General features: G+C 40.0%; 1 protein-coding gene across 1 annotated transcript in view; it reads right to left on the bottom strand.

Moving 5' to 3' along the window:
• Positions 1 to 19,828, bottom strand: part of PXDNL (peroxidasin like) — a 302,579-nt gene that overhangs the window by 148,530 nt on the left and 134,221 nt on the right. Inside the window, 2 exon segments of the mRNA XM_030553072.1 lie at positions 12,866 to 12,937; positions 16,737 to 16,808. Coding sequence (XP_030408932.1) covers positions 12,866 to 12,937; positions 16,737 to 16,808 — 144 coding nt within the window.

A 19,828-nucleotide genomic window follows, 5' to 3' on the forward strand; every position in this document is an offset into this window, starting at 1 on the left:
TTTCTTCATTGGCTCCAGGTGTCTTAATTATCCTGCCTGTCTTAACTGGTTCTAGCACTGATTACTCTAGTGCAGCCCCTCCTCTGGTCACTCAGGGAACAGAAAACTACTCATCCAGTGACCAGTATATTTGCCCTCTACCAGACTCCTGTACCACACTGGTCTGGGTCTGTCACACTTTACACAAGTGAACAGTCCCACAGAAGTCTCTGTTCTATTGACTTGAACTCAATGAAACAACTTATTGGCATAAGGATAAGCATAAGCCAAGTGTCCAGGATGCAACCCTACCTTTAAACCCTGAAGATTGCATTAATACAGTTTTGCATGTAATATGATCTATTGTAAAGAAAATGTCTGATTTACACAGTCTGTTCTGAATACACATTGTACACTGTTTCAGATATAGTGTATACGTAGGTGCATATGTGTGGGGCAATAAGCCAGGGACACTTACAAAAGAAATCTATGAAAAATTCTAGATGCTGAAAAATAGTACACAGCTGCTTTCAAATTAAGAAGTATTTTCCTTTATACTGAGGGCAGCAGAAGTTTGTGAGCAGTTAAGACAGCAAATATTTTGAGAACCTGGACTACATATTAAGCCACAGGGAGATCTAACTTATTCACAATAATAGTAAACTTGTTATTTCTGAAACAGTGATGAAAATCATTGCTGGCTTACTATTCTGTAACATACTGCTGATTAAAAAAGGATGTTGTTTCATATGTTATTGTGCACCATACATTTTGACATAAGTTTTTAATTATTAATATTTATTTTTAAAGTCATGGTTTCCTATAAATGATCAAGTTGTACATCTTCAAATTAACAACATAGAGAGAGATGTAAGATTAATTACAGCTCTTAACTCCAGATTATGGATCTCAATAGGCTGTCAATAATATATAAGAGCAAATAGAGAAAGTAATTTTTGTTGTGTGTTTAATTGGTTTGGGGATGGGGAGAGTGCTGGGTTGCTATTTTCCTTTCTTTTGATCACTTTCTGAATTCAGAGGTAACCTAATGTTGCTTTTGATTAGTGTTCACTGAAAGTTATGAATTGTTTTCCCATTCATTTCTTCTATGACTACAGATACATTCTAGCCTAATAAAGGGCACATAGCTTAATTTGTATGTCATCTGCATGAGTCACTTCAGTGTGATACAGTACATAGCAATAGAGATTAATAGAATACATGGTACTTCTATAGCGCCTTTCAACTAAAGATCTCAACATACTGCTCAAACATTAGTTACCTCTCTTATAGGTGAAAGAGCTTAAATTATAGTGATTTTACCTATAGGAAAATAAAGTCTCTGAAATTTACATGATTTACTTTAATGCTGCAAATCAGGAGCCCCGGATTCCCAACCCCCTTCTGTAACTACATTAAAAACTATAGTTTCTATATTCAAGTATCAGAGGGTAGCCGTGTTAGTCTGGATCTGTAAAAGCAGCAAAGAATCCTGTGGCACCTTATAGACTAACAGACGTTTTGGAGCATGAGCTTTCGTGGGTGAATACCCACTTCCTCAGATGCATGTAATGGAAATATCCAGGGGCAGGTATATATATGTGTGCTAGCAAGCAAGCTAGAGATAACGAGGTCAGTTCAATCAGGGAGGATGAGGCCCTGTTCTAGCAGTTGAGGTGTGAAAACCAAGAGAGGAGAAACTGGTTCTGTAATTGGCAAGCCATTCACAGTCTTTGTTCAATCCTGAGCTGATGGTGTCAAATTTGCAGATGAACTGAAGCTCAGCAGTTTCTCTTTGAAGTCTGGTCCTGAAGTTTTTTTGCTGCAGGATGGCCACCTTAAGGTCTGCTATAGTGTGGCCAGGGAGGTTGAAGTGCTCTCCTACAGGTTTTTGTATATTGCCATTCCTAATGTCTGATTTGTGTCCATTTATCCTTTTCCGTAGAGACTGTCCAGTTTGGCCGATGTACATAGCAGAGGGGCATTGCTGGCATATGATGGCGTATATTACATTGGTGGATGTGCAGGTGAATGAACCAGTGATGTTGTGGCTGATCTGGTTAGGTCCTGTGATGGTGTCGCTGGTGTAGATATGTGGGCAGAGTTGGCATCGAGGTTTGTTGCATGGATTGGTTCCTGAGCTAGAGTTATTATGGTGTGGTGTGCAGTTACTGGTGAGAATATGTTTCAGGTTGGCAGGTTGTCTGTGGGCAAGGATTGGCCTGCCACCCAAGGCCTGTGAAAGTGTGGGATCATTGTCCAGGATGGGTTGTAGATCCTTGATGATGCGTTGGAGGGGTTTTAGCTGGGGGCTGTATGTGATGGCCAGTGGAGTCCTGTTGGTTTCTCTCTTGGGTTTGTCTTGCAGTAGGAGGCTTCTGGGTACACGTCTGGCTCTGTTGATCTGTTTCCTTATTTCCTCATGCGGGTATTGTAGTTTTGAGAATGCTTGGTGGAGATTTTGTAGGTGTTGGTCTCTGTCTGAGGGGTTAGAGCAGATGCGGTTGTACCTCAGTGCTTGGCTGTAGACAATGGATCGTGTGATGTGCCCGGGATGGAAGCTGGAGGCATGAAGGTAGGCATAGCGGTCGGTGGGTTTTCGATATAGGGTGGTGTTAATGTGACCATCACTTATTTGCACCGTGGTGTCAAGAAAGTGGACCTCCCGTGTAGATTGGTCCAGGCTGAGGTTGATGGTGGGGTGGAAGCTGTTGAAATCATGGTGGAATTTTTCCAGAGTCTCCTTCCCATGGGTCCAGATGATGAAGATGTCATCAATGTAGCGTAGATAGAGAAGGGGTGTGAGTGGACGAGAGCTGAGGAAGCGTTGTTCCAGGTCGGCCATGAAGATATTGGCATATTGTGGGGCCATGCGGGTGCCCATAGCAGTGCCACTGATCTGGAGATATATATTGTCGTCAAATTTGAAATAGTTGTGTGTAAGTATAAAGGCACAGAGCTCAGCAGCCAGTTGTGCTGTGGCATCATCAGGGATGGTGTTCTTGACAGCTTGTATTCCATCTGTGTGTGGGATGTTTGTGTAGAGAGCCTCTACATCCATGGTGGCTAGGATGGTGTTTTCTGGGAGGTCACCAATGCATTGTAGTTTCCTCAGGAAATCAGTGGTGTCGCGGAGATAGCTGGGAGTGCTGGTGGCATAGGGTCTGAGTAGAGAGTCCATATATCCAGACAGTCCTTCAGTGAGAGTGCCAATGCCCGAGATGATGGGGCGTCCAGGATTTCCGGGTTTGTGGATCTTGGGTAGTAGATAGAATAACCCTGGTCGGGGCTCTAGGGGTATGTTGATTTCTTCTGGTGTTAGTGTAGGGAGTGTCCTGAGTAGATGCTGTAGTTTCTTAGTGTATTCCTCAGTGGGATCTGAGGGAAGTGGCCTGTAGAATTTGGTATTGGAGAGTTGTCTGGCTGCCTCCTTTTGATAGTCAGACCTGTTCATGATGACAACAGCACCTCCTTTATCAGCCTCTTTGATGATAATGTCAGGGTGGTTTCTGAGGCTGTGGATGGCATTGCGTTCTGCACGGCTGAGGTTGTGAGGCAAGCGATGTTGTTGTTCCACGATTTCTGCCTGTGCACGCCGGCGGAAGCATTCAATGTATAGGTCCAGGCTGTCATTTCGACCCTCAGGAGGAGTCCATGTGGAGTTCTTTTTCTTGTGCTGTTGGTGGGAGGGCACCCGTGTATCAGTGCACTGTTCAGTGTTGTCCTGGAAGTATTCTTTGAGTCGGAGACGGCGAAAGTAGGCTTCCAGATCACCACAGAACTGTATCATGTTGGTGGGGGTGGCAGGGCAGAAAGAGAGTCCCCGAGATAGGACAGACTTTTCTTCTGGGCTGAGTGTGTAGCTGGATAGATTGACGATATTGCTGGGTGGGTTAGGGGTACCACTGTTGTGGCCCCATGTGGCAGGTAGGAGTTTAGACAGCTTACAGTCCTTTTTCCTTTGAAGAGAGGTGAAGTGAGTAATGTAGATCTCCTGTCTTATTCTAGTGAAGTCCGTTTGTATAGAAGTTTGGTTATTAATGAGAGTCTCCAGGTTGGAGAGCTCTTTTTTGATGTTTTCCTGTTTGCTGTATAGGATGCTGATCAGGTGGTTCCTCAGTTTTTTAGATAGAGTATGACATAATCTCTCACTGTGGTCCGTGTAGTATGTAGATAGCAGTGGATTTTTTACCTTTAGTCCATTTGGTATGATGTCCATCCGTTTGCATTTGGAAAGGAAGATGATGTCTGTCTGTATTTGTGCAAGTTTCTTCATGAGGTTGATGGATTTCCATTCCATACGGCTAAATGCAGTGCCTTGCATGGTGTCAAGTATCAGAGGGTAGCCGTGTTAGTCTGGATCTGTAAAAGCAGCAAAGAATCCTGTGGCACCTTATAGACTAACAGACGTTTTGGAGCATGAGCTTTCGTGGGTGAATACCCCACTTCCTCAGATGCATGTAATGGAAATATCCAGGGGCAGGTATATATATGTGTGCTAGCAAGCAAGCTAGAGATAACGAGGTCAGTTCAATCAGGGAGGATGAGGCCCTGTTCTAGCAGTTGAGGTGTGAAAACCAAGAGAGGAGAAACTGGTTCTGTAATTGGCAAGCCATTCACAGTCTTTGTTCAATCCTGAGCTGATGGTGTCAAATTTGCAGATGAACTGAAGCTCAGCAGTTTCTCTTTGAAGTCTGGTCCTGAAGTTTTTTTGCTGCAGGATGGCCACCTTAAGGTCTGCTATAGTGTGGCCAGGGAGGTTGAAGTGCTCTCCTACAGGTTTTTGTATATTGCCATTCCTAATGTCTGATTTGTGTCCATTTATCCTTTTCCGTAGAGACTGTCCAGTTTGGCCGATGTACATAGTAGAGGGGCATTGCTGGCATATGATGGCGTATATTACATTGGTGGATGTGCAGGTGAATGAACCAGTGATGTTGTGGCTGATCTGGTTAGGTCCTGTGATGGTGTCGCTGGTGTAGATATGTGGGCAGAGTTGGCATCGAGGTTTGTTGCATGGATTGGTTCCTGAGCTAGAGTTATTATGGTGTGGTGTGCAGTTACTGGTGAGAATATGTTTCAGGTTGGCAGGTTGTCTGTGGGCAAGGATTGGCCTGCCACCCAAGGCCTGTGAAAGTGTGGGATCATTGTCCAGGATGGGTTGTAGATCCTTGATGATGCGTTGGAGGGGTTTTAGCTGGGGGCTGTATGTGATGGCCAGTGGAGTCCTGTTGGTTTCTCTCTTGGGTTTGTCTTGCAGTAGGAGGCTTCTGGGTACACGTCTGGCTCTGTTGATCTGTTTCCTTATTTCCTCATGCGGGTATTGTAGTTTTGAGAATGCTTGGTGGAGATTTTGTAGGTGTTGGTCTCTGTCTGAGGGGTTAGAGCAGATGCGGTTGTACCTCAGTGCTTGGCTGTAGACAATGGATCGTGTGATGTGCCCGGGATGGAAGCTGGAGGCATGAAGGTAGGCATAGCGGTCGGTGGGTTTTCGATATAGGGTGGTGTTAATGTGACCATCACTTATTTGCACCGTGGTGTCAAGAAAGTGGACCTCCCGTGTAGATTGGTCCAGGCTGAGGTTGATGGTGGGGTGGAAGCTGTTGAAATCATGGTGGAATTTTTCCAGAGTCTCCTTCCCATGGGTCCAGATGATGAAGATGTCATCAATGTAGCGTAGATAGAGAAGGGGTGTGAGTGGACGAGAGCTGAGGAAGCGTTGTTCCAGGTCGGCCATGAAGATATTGGCATATTGTGGGGCCATGCGGGTGCCCATAGCAGTGCCACTGATCTGGAGATATATATTGTCATCAAATTTGAAATAGTTGTGTGTAAGTATAAAGGCACAGAGCTCAGCAGCCAGTTGTGCTGTGGCATCATCAGGGATGGTGTTCTTGACAGCTTGTATTCCATCTGTGTGTGGGATGTTTGTGTAGAGAGCCTCTACATCCATGGTGGCTAGGATGGTGTTTTCTGGGAGGTCACCAATGCATTGTAGTTTCCTCAGGAAATCAGTGGTGTCGCGGAGATAGCTGGGAGTGCTGGTGGCATAGGGTCTGAGTAGAGAGTCCATATATCCAGACAGTCCTTCAGTGAGAGTGCCAATGCCCGAGATGATGGGGCGTCCAGGATTTCCGGGTTTGTGGATCTTGGGTAGTAGATAGAATAACCCTGGTCGGGGCTCTAGGGGTATGTTGATTTCTTCTGGTGTTAGTGTAGATTGTCTGATTCTGATTTCTGATTTCTATATTGTCTTTTTTCCCCCATTATTTTACTGACCCTAATCAGTTGTCCTGGTTTACATGGACAAATAACCAAAAACTTGTGTTTCTGGAAAGAAACTCTGGATACAAGGCAGTGAATGTTTCAAAAAAAGGTGTGTGGGGGGGAGAGGGGGGAGATATATATTTGATTGTATCCCTCTCCCTTCTCTCATGTGTCACTGGTGAGACCACAAACTCTTCAGCACAAGAAGAGTATCTTCTTAGGTATTTCTAGAATGCCTAGCTCAGTGGGTCCTCGATCCTACATAATACTACTAATATTCAGATATTAACAGTGTTACAATAGGGCTCACTGAAATACTGGTGGTTTCTCTGCAGCTTGAGGTCTTCAAACCAATTTTGAAGATTTCAATAACTCGATCCTGGGATAGGGGTTGTTATAAAATTGGATGGGTGGGGTTCTGTGGCCTGCCTTGTGCAGGAGGTCAGACTAGATGATCAGATTGGTCCCTTCTGACCTATGAGTCTATGATACTCTCCCCCCCCCACACACACACACTGTCTCTCTCTCTCATATACACACACACACACACACACACACACACACACACACACACACACACACACACACACACACACACACACACACACACACTCACTCTCCTTCTGTGACCCAGGAGGAGACTCTTTCTTAGAGACTTTAATATCCTTCCCTCACTTCTTCCCTGTAACATCCTATGGGGGACAACCGTTCCTTCTTTAGTTAATCAACACCACTACCAGGTTGTCCAGAAGGTGACTAGAGAGTGAAGGAAGTGCATGTATGGCTTCTTTGGTTAGTGAGGAAAAAATGGCTTCAGTCTGGCTTGCAGTCTAAGCTTTCTATATACAAGTCTGTAGTCAGGAAGGGTGGAGGGAGCGAAGGGAAAGAAAACCTCCTCTTCACTTCACAGATTACTGCAAAGGTGTTTGGCTGTGGGAAAAATGGTGTCTGTCCCTTAGAACACAGGTATTATCCCTTAAGAATAGAGCTACCCTTAGTTCAGCTGAAGAATGGCTACACTGCAATCACAGGTCTGATTAAAGCTAGGGTGGGTATGCCTACATGAGCTGGAAGTGAGCTAGTGCAGCTAAAAACAACAGTGAAGCAGCAGTGGTACTTAGCCTGAGTCTCACAGCCACTGTATCTTCACTACTATTTTCAGTTGTGCTAGCTAAAGTAAAGCTAGCACGCAGATGCCTACATGAGCTGCACTCACACCTCCCATTGTACTTTATTCAGACCCTAAGAAGGCACCATTTGGTCCAAAAATGGTTACTTTTAATAATAAAATTGCTCTTTGGCTGTTAAACTACTACTACAGCAGAATGGAAACTTATTTACAGTCAGCTGTGTTAATGCTCTGCTCTGTTAGTATCGCAAACAAAGTCACTTTTTAGGAAAATGCATTTGTTAAAATTATTATTAAATACATTTCAAAGTTCATTCATGGTGAGGAAGCACTTTTAATATTATGGATTTTCAGATGGCTAGACTGGGCAAAATAGATGCAGCTTTCTTTTAAAGATCAACTGCAGTGTATCTCATAAATAGACAATATATTTTTCAATTAAAAAAAGATCAAACCCAAGGCATTCCATTCCCCATTTGATTTAACTACTCACACATTGGTCTATGCCAAAGTTGTTTGGATCTTCAGTATCTTCATCAATGACTTAGATGTTGGCATAGAAAGTACGCTTATAAAGTTTGCAGATGACACCAAACTGGGAGGGATTGCAATTGCTTTGGAAGACAGGATCATAATTCAAAATGATCTGGACAAATTGGAGAAATGGTCTGAGATAAACCGTATGAAGTTTAATAAAGATAAATGCAAAGTGCTCCACTTAGGAAGGAACAATCAGTTTCACACATATGGAATGGGAAGAGACTGTCTAGGAAGGAGTACAGCAGAAAGGGATCTAAGGGTTATAGTGGACCAAAAGCTAAATGTGAGGCAACAGTGTGATGCTGTTGCAAAAAAAGCAAACATGATTCTGGGATGCATTAACAGGTGTGTTGTGAGCAAGACACAAGAAGTCATTCTTCCGCTCTACTCTGCGTTGGTTAGGCCTCAACTGGAGTAGTGTGTCCAGTTCTGGGCACCACATTTCAAGAAAGATGTGGAGAAATTGGAGATGGTCCAGAGAAGAGCAACAAGAACGATTAAAGGTCTTGAGAACATGACCTATGAAGAAAGGCTGAAAGAATTGGGTTTGCTTAGTCTGGAAAAGAGAAGACAGAGGGGACATGATAGCAGTTTTCAGGTATCTAAAAGGGTGTCATCAGGAGGAGGGAGAAAACTTGTTCACCTTAGCCTCTAATGATAGAACAAGAAGCAATGGGCTTAAACTGCAGCAAGGGAGATTTAGGTTGGACATTAGGAAAAAGTTCCTAACTGTCAGGGTGGTTAAATACTGGAATAAATTGCCTAGGGAGGTTGTGGAATCTCCATCTCTGGAGATATTTAAAAGTAGGTTAGATAAATGTCTATCAGGGATGGTCTAGACAGTATTTGGTCCTGCCATGAGGGCAGGGGACTGGACTCGATGACCTGTCAAGGTCCCTTCCAGACCTAGAGTCTATAAATCTATAAGATTCATATGAATCTATGAATCTTAATCTCACTTACCCATGTTCAGTTTTGGTTAAAATTCTTTATTTCCAACTTTACTTACAAATTTTGTTTTGACTGGAGATTGGTATTAGATATATGTTTCCAGTGGCTTAGAGACATCTGCAGCTGGAGAAAAGAGCTCTAAAAAAACGAAAAACATGTCTGACAGCTTTGCAAAATTTGACTCACCCATTCATTCCGGGCAAGTAATTTTTTTTTTTTGGACAGGCATGTAAAATATTTATATTTACTGTCACCAATCAAGGGCAGGCAAGGAGGTTTTGTACAAATATAGGAAAATGTTCATGGCAATTATTCAAGCCAGCTGGATGCGGATAAATAAATATCTTAGGGATGAAAATTAAAAGTAAGCGTCTACATAAAGGACACAAGCTTTTGGCACAAACAGTGAGTTTTAAAGCAGAACTATTACTGGGGATTTTTCATTTAATTTGTTTTTCTCCAAGTTAAACTAAACAAACAAAACCCAAATATATTTTGTGCAACATTTTATAGTTTTAATGATTCCACTCCCTGCCTGCACTATTGCTCATAAGAGAGAGAATATGCATTTTTGCAAAACTCTGATGTTCTTCCACCCACCTGTCATTTAAAAGCTTATTCCTCTTTGCATTTTGCCATTCTTTTCATCCTCCAATTAATGCTGAAGCATCAAAACCCTTCGCGTACCACCCACTGCCACTAACAAAACTGCGAAAAGCAGCGCAAGCTTCCTTGTGATGCCTAACCCCACTGCAGTAGTCTAAATGTCTCTCTTTATCAGATCATGATCATTTTGGGCTCTGTCATCCAAGTTCACATCCTGAGCCAAATGCTCCTGTAAACAAATGTTTTCACAGCTACCTGGGGATGTGGAATAGATCAGTGGCCTAGCTGAGAGAAGGGCCAGGGAGTCCGTGTCTCCCCCTCTTGGTAAGATTAACAGATAGCTTTTTATAGCTCCCAGTCTGCCCTAAACTTTCTACTGAATGTACATTTTGAAAGGCCATCCATCCTCCTGCCATTATGAAAAAGGACATAGGGGAATACAATGGACATTGTTCAGGAGCTGATCTCAGATGCCCTTCAGTGATGACAACTGGAAACCACTGAGTGAATTCATGTACCATTCCTGACTTGAGCAGGATTCAGATAGCTGTGATAAGGGGCATGGAATGAGCAATGTAGCACTAAAAATGTGTTTTGACTGTGCTTTGATGACATCTTAACCTCAATGGAATGCTAAAGGACATCTGCTAGTGTCCAAAGTCGCCATTTATGTTCTTTTCTCAAAAAAGCTCAACTTCCTCTTTAGGAGAGATTTCTTCTGTCAAAATGCCTCACTAGCCTATTTTCTTGACTTTTTTTTTTTTAAACTAAGGATAACTGTAACAGACCCTATAACATAGAGAACTGTCTGTTGCATAGAGGAAAAGGCCAACATTTGCAAACCTGGGTTCTTAAATCCATTCCACCCTCTGAAAATCAGGGCAATTTTATATTTGGGAGCCTAAACATGGATTTAGAAGCTGAACTTTAGGCACCCAGGTTTGAATATTTGGGACAGATTTTATTTTTTTTTAATTGTCCCTGAATGAAAGAGAACATACACATAGGCAAATGAAGAAACTCCATTTAATCTGCCAGATTTCTTCACTGTATTGGGGTAGCATCCTCTTGTGAGGAAACAATGACATCTGGAGGGATAGAAAGGCATGACTAGGCAGTTCAGCAGTATCCTGATGAAAAGTTATGATTAGATTAAAAAAAATAGATAAATGTTGAGCTACTGAACACTCAAATCTAATTTTCTGATTTTGTTGAACCAGACACAAAATTGCAAGGGCATTGATTAAAAACAAATTGAGGGAGGCAGCTTTCTTGGAGTAAAATTTTCCCAGATACACTTGAGAGAATTACAAAATACCATAAGGGAGAGATTTTCAAAAATTAGTAAAGACTTTGGAAGCACAAGTCCCTTTGAAAGTTAATGGGATGTAACTCCAGCTCACATAGGAAACCTCACCTTATATGAACAACAGTACTCTAACAGTCTGATTACAGTAGTTCAACCTGCTACTTGTTTGTTTCTACAGAATGTCATGACAAGAGGCTCAGGGCCAAATGCTGCCCTGAACTGGGAAGTGGCAGTGCGGGGAAGAGGGTGTATTAATATGCTATTGTGTACATTATGGTACTATCAAGAAGCCTCAACTATAACACCGGGCATGGTGCAAAACACACAGGAAGAGACAGTCCCTGTTCCAAAAGCTTACAACTGGAATTAAGGCAAAATGTGATATGCTAGTGTAGCAAACTAGGTTGGAGGGAGGAAGAGGGAGGTACTTAGACTGGAAGGTGTGGCAGGAAAGTGACATGAAGATGCAGGTATTTAGACTGACTATATATATATCATTTATAGGACTGGGGGGGGGCGCAGGATTTTTCCTCACTTTAAAAGATATAAATTCAGAATAGACAGCAATATAATGGTGGCAGTAGTCTCTACTGGGCACCTGAGTAGCCATTATCAGCTGGCAGTTTACTGGAGACATCACAATAGAAGCAGATCCTTAAAAGGGATTTAAAGGAGGGCATGGTTGCTGCTCTACAGATCAGTTCCGTGAGGGTGTTTCATGCATAAGTGATGGCATGGAAGAAGGCATGAAGAAATTTATGGGAGAAGCTGACAAATGAGCAACAATGGTTGGCACCAATGGTAGAGCGGAGTGAGGGGGAAATATAATATAAAAGAAAGGATACGCATGATGGTGTTAAATTGTGAAGGGGCTCGATTCATTTAGGCACTTCTGAAAATTTTACTCAAGAACAAGAAGCTTGTAACTATTTAACATGGAGGTAAATGGGGGTCTATGAGAGGCCTTTGAAAGGGAGACAATAAGGCTACAGTGACAGGAAGACAACCTTAGCAGCAACATTTTGAATGGATCTGAAAGGGACGAATTAGGTGACAGGAAAAGCTTTGACACTGGAGGTCACAAGGGCCTGGATGAGAGACTTAGTATGTGTTCAGAGAGAAAAGGGTGAATACTGGAGATCTTACTGAAGAAAAAGTACAAGATAAGGATATGGATTGGAGGTTGTATTGTATTCTCCTGATATTCCAATTAACATATGGCACACCTACACCAATACATCTAAGCATTTAAGCACGCAAAAGTAGTCAAAGTTTGTGTTACTTAAATGTATTATATCTGTTTTAGTAATATATGGAAATGAATGCTAAGTAAGGACAATAAATTCAGAACATAACATTTTCAACTTATGGAATAATTAATGTCTATAACAGCTTTTTTAGGCAGAATTGTTGAGGTAACAATGTAGAGCCATTCATGCAATAATTAGATGTTATCCTGAGAATTACTAGGTTTTAAAAACATGATTCTCAGTAGCTACAGTAATTTCTCATAGTAGATATCTTTACAATAGCAAATAAGTAATATTCTGCATCTTCTAGCCTAAAACAAACAAAATCACCATTTTCAATAAAAGTAATCTCAAAGCCATAATTAATTTGGAAAATGTTTTAAATGATTGTGATTTTCAAGGAAAATATTTACTGATAACTACTGAAAATTGAGACTAGCATATATCAGACTTTGGCTCAGTAGGCCTATCATCATTTCATGTGTTATTTTCACCACATTTTATCATTCGTTTTTCACTGTGTGACTATGAAAATGTTTGGCTGGCTGTGTCTATGTAGAATGATGTTCATATTTTGTAAGCTACGCAGCTAAAGTACTATAAACATTTGGAAAATGTTTTAATATTTTATCACAGAGAACTACATAAAAGTTATCCCTGCTGTATATCTTTTCCCATTCCAAGGCAACAGTTGAAGATACATTGTTACATATTATTATACTCTCTAACCGACTCTGGCTACAGAATTGCAGTTTAATTTATCTCTCTAATTTTTAAATAAAATCAGGGAATTACACCACAGACATTTCAAATCAATTGTATTGTGTTACTTACAGCTGCTCCAATGATCCAAGTCCTTTAAATGCGTGCTCGTCTATTGTGTGGATTTCATTCTTGTACAAGTAACTGCAAAAAAAAAAAATTATTGCAATCAGAAATAGAAGACTCGAACACTGCATTAACTTGTCTTCTTTTAGAATTAAGTCATTAAATATATTAAGGACATTACAGCATCTCCTGAGTGACAAAGTAAAATAAAATGTGTTGGATAACCATACCACTATTTTTTTCAAATGCTAAAAAGTTATCCTATAAAGCATATACAGATGTATTTAAGGACAACAAGAAAATGTTCAGACTGGATACTTGTTAGCAAAGCTGAGCAAACAATGCACAACAATCTCTCTCATATATTTAGCCTCTAAGACTATGATTTCCTTACATGTATGTTATTAATATTTTTCCATTTTTTTTAAACAAAACATATTTCTGGGTTGATTACACATGCTTATGCCATCCTCTAAATCCACTATTGGAGGCAGGATACCGGACAAGATGAACCAGTGTTTTGAACTAGAATGGCAATTCCTGCATAACTATATTCCCAAATTGTGTTGGTTACTTGTGATTGCTCAGATAAGCTATGTGGTATTGTATCTGTTCACTGAGTGGTTGATCTTACAAGCACTGCTGGTATAAAATTCAGTTTCTGTAAATACCTGAGCAAGAAAATTTCAAATTCACCTTTCAAATTCAAATTCACACAAACATTTGCATGCAAAGAGTTGATTGAATCTTTGTGAAAAGCAAATACAAAGGAGGCATGAGCATAGCCAAAATGAATTCATTTGCTAAATGATAAGAATTTCACTCCCTAATCCTAGCATTTCCTTTTTCTAATCTTAACTATCTAAATATAAATACTGTTGCAGTGACAAAATTTGGGCTACTCAAACAAGGGTAAGGGTAAGAGATTAACAGGAATCAAAACATGATTAGTCATTTATATGAACAACAAGAACATCAGAGTTACAATAGCAAACATAATAATGTTATGACAGGAGTCATGAGGTGCTCTTACACATGGTCTAACAAGTTTGTTTTTTCTTAACACATTCTTAGTCTTTGAAGAAATGGTGTAATATTAGTTTTATGCAGACATCGTTGAGACAACTGTGGCAGGTAGGGGAGTTTGTTTCTTGCTGTCTTTTCTATATTTGGGACAGAGTAGCTTCTTGGGGACCCAGGTCTGCATATATTGGCTGACATTTTGGGGGAGCATGTTTGAGACTGCCTCTGTTCCAGGACTGGTGTACATGTGTAAATAAGCAGGTTATATTAAAAATGCATCCTGACTCCATGTCACTGATTTCTCCTTCATTGGTAAATCAGTCTTCTAGGCCTCAAACATCCACCACTACTTGGCAAAGGTGTCAGAAGAAGGGGCAACAAGAACAAAAAGCTTCTGGAAAGAGAAATCCAGAATGGCAGGCAGTGATTGATCTAGCGGGGGTTGATTTATCGCATCTAGTTTAGACTCGAAAAATCAACTCCCGAGCGCTCTCCCATTGACTCCGGTACTCCACCGCCGCGAGAGGTGCAGGTAGAGTCAACTGGGGAGCAGCAGCAGTCGACTCAGCACAGTGAAGACACTGCGGTGAGTAGGTCTAAGCATGTCAACTTCAGCTACATTATTTCCCGCCCCCAGGTGTAGACCAGGCCTTAGTCTCCCAACACTAGTACCTATAAACAGGTAGTTGTGGGGATATGCTTTCCCTTAGGCTGCCTCTACCTCTTTCTTGGGAGTTAGTTCACTTGTCTACTCATTTATACCATGCTCTCCCTAAGTATGAGAGTGTCAGCCAAAACTTACAAAAACACAAAGCCAAATTCATATACTGAAAGCTTTATAGGGACTCTGATTTCTTTCCATCCTCTACCAGTAAGTTTAAAGAATCATTTTTTAAAACTTTCTTGCCTTCCATTTTTCCTCTCCCAACTGCCTCTTTTCCCTTTGTTCCCTCTTTTATCCCTATTCTTGTCCTTCAGCATCATGTACTGGCATAGCTGCTATTTCTTAGTAACTTTCCTGTTCGTGAAAAAGCTATGATGGAAATAGGGTTTACGCCTTTTCTGCTTCTTAAGCAGAAACAAACAAACAAAATGAATATATTCCTCTTTTGTTTCCCTTTGACTTCTTCAGAGCAAGGTGAAATACAATCAATCTCCCCAGGGACAGCAGGCTCACAATCTGAGAAATACTGACAATGCATGACAATTTCAGAAAATAAACATAAAAGTATGTGAAAGTTATACAGTATGATATGCCGTCACTAGTACTAAAAGACTTCTTGGCCAAATGAAAACACACCAGACTACAGGACAGCATGCTGCATGTAAAATTATTCATAACAAAGGCCAGAACTACACTACAAAGTTTTGTCAGCATAGCTGTGCTGGTCAGAGTGTGAAAAAACACACACATCTCTAGTGAAATATTTATGCCCGCAAAACCCCCAGTGTAGACACAGCTGTGTCAACAGAAGAGTGCATCTGTTTGCAGAGATAATGTCATTCGGGGAGATGGTGTTACTATGCTGACAAAAAAAGTGCTCCTGATGGCATATGCTGCACCTGCTGCTATAGCTATGTCAGCAAAGCATCTGTAGTGTAGACAAGGCCAAAGAGTGCATGTGAACTATTGGCTGAATGAAGAGAAAGCAAATTGACTGAACTGCAAATGAAAGTGAGAGTTACTTTTGCAATGTTTGTTAAAAGTCCTCTCTGCAGAAACAAACATGACAATGTTTTGTGTTAATAAAAAGCACCAAAAACCCCACAAATTAATATTTAAGGGAAAATGAAAGGAATCTGCAGCTTACACAAACAGACCCTTTAAAACATATTTCTCTCCCTTGAATTTTGCCAAGTATGGCTGCAATAATAAAATTTCACACTAGGCACTTTCTCGGTTGCCTGACTTACTATGAGAATTGTGGCATGAATTTAAAACATACCACTGTTTTTTAAAAGCTGAGTGAGAAATAGAAAACCAAGTGACAAAATATTATGTAGGATTTGGAAGAAAATAAGTTGTGATATTTGTGCAAACTCAAAACCCTCATGAGAGAAATGCATCTAAAGCCTTGAACTGAAATATGAATTTCCAGAAGTCTGAAAATGAACTTAGAATGAGAATTTGGAAAGTTTGAGATAAGGTGGCATTTACATATCTGTTTATCTGAATAGTTAAAGGGCTATTTTTCTATACACTGAGTTGATTAAAGGACTATATGCAACATGAATCTTTTAACATTTATTATGTTATTTGGATTCACAATCATACTGAGAGTTTCAGGAACTTTCATCTGAAAACTATTTTCACAGTACCTTAAGGCTGTTCTCATTTGTAACCTCATGGTTGCACTCAACAACAACAAAATAATAAGCATCACAGGCAGTGTAATGGATGCTGGCAGGAGCAAGTTTAATTTTAATAGCAAACAATTCAACCTTAAGGTATCGTGAAAACAGTTTTCATATGAAAGTTCCTGAAACTCATTATTATTGTGAATCCAAAAAGTACTTAACTGAAGGCACATTTTTCATAGACAAAAAACAAAGATTGAATATCACAGTTTTGTCAAACCTTATTTACACATTGGACAGGCATAGAAAAAGTAGAATAAATGAGACTCAGATTCTTCAAATAACCGAAATCACCAGTTGCGCTTACATATGCAAATTATACTTTCAATGGAAACTAATGAAAGAAGTAGTAAAAAAGAGGACAACCCTGCACTGGTGAACTAAGGGCCTGATCCTACACATCTTTGCATCCTGTGCAGCCATTTGCATCTGCGCAAATGCTACAAAATCAGAATGGTACCATTCAGCATTGTTGGTATGCTATGTTGCGCTATACAATTTTTAGTGTGTGTGCAGCCCTTCACAAGCATTTCTTGAAATCTTCTTGATTTGGTTGTTATTCAGAAGCCTGTAAATCATACACAGCCATTTAATTCTCAACAACAGCAAAATTAGAAAATAATAAAGATCATCTGATTGAACCAAAGTACATTTAAATATTTTACCAACATAAGGCAGACTATTAAAACATTTTTTAGCATTAAGAAAAACTAGAATTGTGTGGAATAATTTTTTTCCAATTAAACCTCTCTCTTCATGCTTGCAGTCAATAATCACAAAATAATTAGCATCACAGACAGTAAAATTGATGTTGGCAGGAGCAAGTTTAATTTTTAACAACAAAATTCATACACAAATTATTCACCAAAGCTCTGCACTGCCTGTCTGGTAAATGAAAATTGTAATAATATTTCTGTATTAGAGGGACACTGTTTTCCCTTGAAGTTCACATGATGGATGAAATCCTGACTCCATTGATGTCAACAGTAAAATTCTCATTGAGTTCAGTGGGACCAGTATTTCATCCAAGGCATTTCCACGAAGGGTGGAAATGTATTTTTTTCATTCAGGTATCCTGTCTAGGCACAGATCCTTGAACTACACTGAAAGTAAACTAATGAAGGCAACTGCATCTGACTGTGTTGCGGAAAATAACTCATTGCACAGACTTCAGTATTCCAACAAGCCCTCCACCACACTAAAACGAAACAGTCCTTTTGAGGAGCATATCAGACTTAAGCCCTTCAGGTGAACAATTTGTTTTTGTTGTGTTTTTTTCCTTGGTGTTGGTGTTACTGTTAAAGATTGACACCAGAGGCAAGCCTATCCATTTTGAGAAAGAAAATGGGTTAGTCTTCAAAACTTCAGCAAAAAGTATTAAATTCTTAAAATAAAGAGGGCACTTCTATGCACTTCAGTGAAAAGGTGCATACAACCATTTTGGTGAATAAAAGATCATAATGGCACCAGAATATAGATTTTATTCCACCCCTTCCATTTTCCAGATGCAGTTGTGGGAAGAGTTTCCACCTGCTTGGGATAAATGTGGTCCCCACCTCTTCTGTGACTGCCAATCAATCAAAATCTTATGTCTCATTCCCCATCGATAACTTCTTGTGTAGTCATTTACACTTGTGCAAAAGGTATGCAAAGCAATACCATGCTGTATATGGAACCTCAGCTTTGCTGTTTCCTAACTTCTTGATGCATGACCATTCAATCTTAATGTTCCCTTGACATATCATAGGGATATGTTCCATACGCAAGTCAGATACAAATGAATACTCTATCCCTGTCTTGAGCTTCAAATGTCTGAATAGTATGCTCCTTTTGTGATTTCTGATATTCAGTTTTTCTTCTGTACAATTAATAATTTAGGTAAAAAAAGTTCTAGTACTGTTCTAGTTCTAGTAAAGTCCTAGTAGGTTCTAGTGAAAAAAGTCTATTACTTTTGAACAAATAAGATGAGTTAATAAAAGTTTCAAATGTCTGATATGCCTGTGGAATCATGATTTCCTAGACACACTTCTATAGGAATTTGGATAATCCAAAGATAAGCTATATTTTGATCTTTCTTTTAGGCTTACTTGGAAATGTTTTCATTCATTGCAGAAATGGAATACATTTAAATGATTAACAATTGAATGTGTTTTATAATCAGGGTTTTATTCAAAGTAATTTTTTCTTAAATATTTCTTTGCTATAATATTGATATATTACATTTATTCCTGGCAATATTTCCATTATAGTAGTTACAACCTATTTGTAAAATTTGGTTGGTGTATTGTTCATACAGTATCTGTTCAATTTCTGGATGAGATCTTTTGAGATAAATGTGGGAAAATGAAGATGAAAAATAAAACAATGTTCTCAATAAGGTTATAGAAACAGATCTTATGAGGGCACTTTGGTTTTTAAGGTGTGATAAAGAAAGACTCTCAAATGATGATTCAAGAGGAAAGACAGACATTCAGAAGTTCATTATGAGTCACATAAATAAGAGTGATGGATAAGCACTGGTGCTGTCATCAGTCAAATCACTGAATGAAAACATGAAACCTGAGGGGGGCACAGGAAGAGGGCACAGAGCAGTTATAGTTACTCAATACCAGAATAGCAGTTTTACACATTTCAAGTCAGACTATCACATTGTTAAGATAGATAATTATTTTACCTGTTCCTAGTTTATTTTTTAATTGGAAAACCAGTGAATTAAATACAATAAAATGTGAGCTAAGGAATGTATCATGCATATTTTACACATCTATGTACCTGAAGGACACCTATCACCAACACTGCGGTATCTGAGAACCTCCCACATATTTAAAAATAGATAAAACATATGTCAGTCTCTCTTTCTTCCTTTCTAGTCTGTAGGACAAATAACGTATTAGGTTGTTATAAGCTTTTAAGTGTGTGTATGTGCACACATGCATGTGTGTATAGAATTTTACTAAGAAAGGCTATACTGCAAAAAAAAGTTTGTGAATTTGTTCTGAATGTGGGGAGGTCTATGGTCGGTCTTATAACTTGCCAGAGATGGTTCCATAGACTTGGTCTAGCACCCATGAAATGACTGTCTCCTACATTTATAAGCCTTCCCCACTGGTCAACTGTTTCAAAGTTCCAGTGGAATATGGCTAATCAAATCAGAGACTTCGAATATTAAGGTACAGAGAATGAACTGGAGTTTGTATTCTCTATATGGTGCCTTTCATTTCGAAGTTTATGAAGGGACTATGCAAACTGTATACAGACCATCCTGCCATTGAAATGCAGCCACTTCTACAGTGAAGCACAGCAAACAGTAATAAATCCAACAGTTTAAGAAATGAAGAACAATACTATAGCCATAGTGAATTCACGTACTGTCAAGGCCGTGCCATGAGCAGCCTGTGTGCACCGGTTAGTTACCAAGTTGCAGATGGAAGTCAAGTAGTGGAGTCAGGGTTGAACAGAATCAGGATACCACAAAGTCAAGATCAGGTAAAATGTAACAGACAGCAGACACATCGCAGAGTTGGGGACAAACCAGAGTCAGAAGCTAGAGTCTAGGGTCCACAGTAAGGCAAGGGCTGGAGCGGAAGC

Source organism: Gopherus evgoodei, chromosome 2 (genome assembly GCF_007399415.2).
Source record: "Gopherus evgoodei ecotype Sinaloan lineage chromosome 2, rGopEvg1_v1.p, whole genome shotgun sequence".
In the NCBI taxonomy this organism is placed as follows: Eukaryota; Metazoa; Chordata; order Testudines; family Testudinidae; genus Gopherus; species Gopherus evgoodei.